This window comes from Phoenix dactylifera, chromosome 4, assembly GCF_009389715.1.
Source record: "Phoenix dactylifera cultivar Barhee BC4 chromosome 4, palm_55x_up_171113_PBpolish2nd_filt_p, whole genome shotgun sequence".
Taxonomy (NCBI): domain Eukaryota; kingdom Viridiplantae; phylum Streptophyta; class Magnoliopsida; order Arecales; family Arecaceae; genus Phoenix; species Phoenix dactylifera.
Window position 1 is genome coordinate 26,434,227 of NC_052395.1, and position 3,990 is coordinate 26,438,216.

General features: G+C 43.6%; 1 protein-coding gene across 1 annotated transcript; it reads left to right on the plus strand.

The window, feature by feature from the left end:
- The first annotated feature begins 306 nt into the window (after window positions 1–306).
- On the plus strand, window positions 307–1,290 carry LOC103698330 (glycine-rich protein 23-like). The gene has a single exon (XM_008780328.3). The coding sequence runs from the start codon at window positions 552–554 to the stop codon at window positions 1,023–1,025; it is 474 nt and encodes a 157-aa protein (XP_008778550.2). The 5' UTR covers window positions 307–551; the 3' UTR covers window positions 1,026–1,290.
- The last annotated feature ends 2,700 nt before the right edge of the window (window positions 1,291–3,990 follow it).

Consider the following 3,990-nt stretch of genomic DNA (forward strand, 5'->3'; position numbering starts at 1 on the left):
AATGCTTCAAACCACCTATACTTTGTGAATGGATGAACTGCAAGCCTGCAACCCATAGGTGGCGGAATACAAGGAAATTGGGTGGCAGCATGGCTGGGCCCATAGAAATACGAAGGACATTTCCATGAAACACCCACGATATTTATTAGCCTGCCGCAGTCTAGATGATGAATTCAAGAGAGCAAAGACAAAACGTGCCTATGCCTATCAAAAAAAAAAAAAGCAGAGTCCATTAATTGCCCTTCTTTTTCTATTCATCAAGAAAGCTAAACTCCACCTATCCAATCCGATCAGCATGAGGTCTATCCGTTTGCACTCGAGGAGGTGGCTCAAGAGTCTTCTTGCCTTCGCTGTCACGGCGGTGGCAGCGGCGGTTGGCCTCATTTACTCCTCTGGCCTCGGACACGCGTTTGCAGCTAAGACGCTGGTAACTCAATTAAAGGCTTCCCAACTGCCGTTGGCCTCCGCCCCTACCATGCAGCGCCTATATAAACCCCAGGTCTCCCCATGGCTCTCTCCACAGCCGAAGTCCACCGAAAACTGTGTTCAAGATGGCTAAGCTCTTCCTCATAGTGTTCTTTAGTGCTCTCATTTGTTCAACTAGTGGTAGGAAGCTGGCGGGAAAGGAGGCCTTGGAGGAGCAGAAGTGGTTACACCACCATGGCGGGCTCGGCGGCGGTGGCGGCGGCGGGTTTGGAGGAGGAGGTGGGCTTGGTGGTGGAGCTGGAGCTGGAACTGGCTTTGGCGGTGGAGCTGGGTTAGGGCATGGTGGTGGGCTTGGTGGAGGTGGTGGAGGTGGGTTTGGTGGAGGTGGTGGTGGTGGACTTGGCGGTGGAGCTGGTGGAGGTTTCGGAGGTGGAGCCGGCGCTGGCGGTGGGGTGGGAGGTGGGTCTGGGCTAGGTGGAGGTGGGGGATTCGGAGGTGGCGGCGGCGGCGGGTTTGGTGGTGGTGGAGGAGTTGGCGGCGGAGCCGGAGGGGGTTTCGGAGGAGGAGCTGGGGGTGGCGTTGGTGGTGGGTCTCCTTAAGAGTTGTGATGGCCCACTCCCACCCTTCGAAAAAATTGTTATGGGTACTGGCTTGTCTTCGATTATTTCCAAATGCAACGGTGTGATAACTCTACTTTCCTAGTCAGGAATAACTGCATCGCATAACGGAGCAGTTTAACATGTGTAATGTTTTGCTACGTGAATGAAATATTGCAAACCTGTGTACTTATCTCAAGAGCGTGACCATTTTCATCCTTTTATTTTGTTTTATCATGGTATAGAATGAAAGCATGGTTTAAAATAACAACTATGATGAGTGCCCGGGAGCTAGGCTTTCGTTACAGCAACAAGATTTGACTGATGGTTCTTAATAATTCGTTATTGCAGATCAAGAGTAATAGTTGTTATTATCTGTCTCTTTAATTTTTTGTTATAAAAATTTATTTTATATTTATTTTTTTTAATATAGAAGGTGATTTTTGGTGTACAATAAAGTTGCTTCACTGACATTTAGAGATTACATATTAGAAATATGGAAAATCTCTCTATATATAAAATATTACTGTATAAATTTGATTCTCCCCAGATTTTAGAGGGATGAGAGCCTCCTACACTATTTCATAAAAATCAAGTTATCAAATAATGCTACATCTCCTGTTTCCACTGCATGGCAATCAATAATAATGCAAACCCCCGAGCCTGCTATGATTGGCGACAATGTTATCAAAATATCAGTCACATATTTGTAGCATAAGAATTTTGGCCGATCTCTCTCTCTCTCACACACACACACACGTGGCACAGCTATAAGATTATACGAGATCATTACGTGATAGAACAGTGAAATGTTGCCGGCCGTAAGACTAGATTATGTCACCACCTGGTAGAGCAGGGTGATATCACTGGGATTGCGAGTCCTCTTTATTCAACTCGTGAGTCATGATAGGACATGCAATAACCCCGCAGGTAATTAATACATCTCCCTCAATGGAGATCTAGCTTGATGCGATTTGGAAACTACTTGAGTGCGACAAAAGTAGTCGAATTAATGTACTTATGCCCTGAAACCTGGTACGGTTCTCTTTTGCCTGCAGGATGAGCTCAGCGGTATTCTCCAGTTTTGAGTTTGGTCAAGCTGGAGCGGGATGGTGGGGTTGGTCAACCAGCGGACCAAAGTTTCCCATGACGATTCTGGATGATGCCCAGGCGCGAGGGCAGCAACATCATCCTTTCGCTGAATTATTGCATTCACACGCTCTCTTGCCAACTTCGATTGACCGGTAACTAGCTGGCATTGGACCGGAGGACTGGAACCACTCTTGCCTTCAATTTGTTGATGACGTACCCATACAATACAATGTAAATAATCGGTACTTAATCCTCCACCCTATGATGGACCTGGTATAACAGCAAGTCCCTGTTGATCATAATTCAAATGTCCAGTCCAACAACTTTGCTAGCTTTAATTTCCCGTCTCAAAAAGTATTTTTTTAAAACAAAATGCCGAAGATGCCTCCACCCCCATGTTGGAGAGGTGCCGAAAAAGAAAAAGAAAAAGAGGTCGGTCTTCTGCACACAGGCTGTGGCCGGTAGCGGCCACGGGCCGCCACCCCGGCCCCCTTTTGATGCCTCGAACCTTGCTGAAGGGGGGGAGAAGAGAAGAAAAAAGAAAAGAAAAGAAAAAGAAGAAAAGAAAAGAAAAAAAAAGAGGAAAAGAAGTAAAAGAAAAAAAAAAAACACACACACACACACGAATGAATGAATAAATAAATACATTTCAATAAAATAAAATAATAAATAAATATATACGAATGAACGAATAAATAAATAAATAAAATAATAAATAAATATATTTCAATGAAACAAATAAATAAATAATAAAATAAATAAAAAAATAATGAGTGAGTGGTAAATAATCTAATTTTTATAATATTGATAGGTATAGTAGATTTGTCACCATTGTAATTAGTTAAGTAAGCTTGGAATTCAGTTCATATAGCCTCGAACACAATTAACTCATCATTGCAATTAGGTTAGCAAGCTTGTTACATAGGTAAGCTTAATCTAACCTGGTATATAGTTCATAGAGCATGGTACACATTTAAGTAAGCTTGGCACGTGGTTAATTAATGTTTGAACACTTAATATAGCCTAGTACACAGTTAAGTCTTCTCGATATATAGTTAAGTAAGCTTGGAACACACTTAATGTAGCCCAATCTGCCACCAATTCCATAAAAAAGGATTGAACATGGAGGCAAAGCCATGTCCTCATCCCTCAACAGCGAAGCATGAGCATCCTGAATTACTTATCCAGCTGTATTGGACATCGGTTTGCAAGAGAAGATCCAAACAAGCCATTGTTGAGTTGCTTAAATCTCTCGACAGCGGGGACATTGCTAGCAGGGCCCCTCCCAGAACTGCATGAAGACTTCGTCCCTCCCGGTCTATAGAAACTATAGGGTTATGTTTACGAGAAATTATTACATGAACATGATCTTGTAGACCAATCCAAATCCTGGAGCATATGTACGGTGGATAGCATGCGCCCTTCATTTGACCTTGAATTGTTTAAATACAAGAGGGTAACATGGTGAGCGAGTATGGGGCTGGTCCACCGGACCTTGTTCATCTAATAATTAGACCCTCATTACCGGTGATAACACTGTGTTATTAATTTTCCATTCCCTTCTTTTTGTCCTCTTCCTATACAGGTTTCATCTCTTGCGAGGAACCCGAATCCTGCGCATATCACCCCCCTCCTCTTTTTTTGGGGTGGCCCACACCACCAACTATAATACTTCCCTTTTATCTAGAGGTGTAAATGGGTCGGATCGGATCTTGAGTGATTCCGACTCGATCCGATTTTTTTTTCAGGTCCTAATTTTAAATCCAAATCCGACCTGATTGAACATCGGGTCAGATGGAGTCTACAGCTATAATTTTGAACCCAACAGGTCATTCGGTTGGGTCAGATCTGGATCTGGGTAGGGTCCGCATAGGCG

Bases quoted from the DNA above. Each gene is read 5' to 3' on its own strand.
- LOC103698330 (XM_008780328.3), top strand. From the start codon at position 552: ATGGCTAAGCTCTTCCTCATAGTGTTCTTTAGTGCTCTCATTTGTTCA.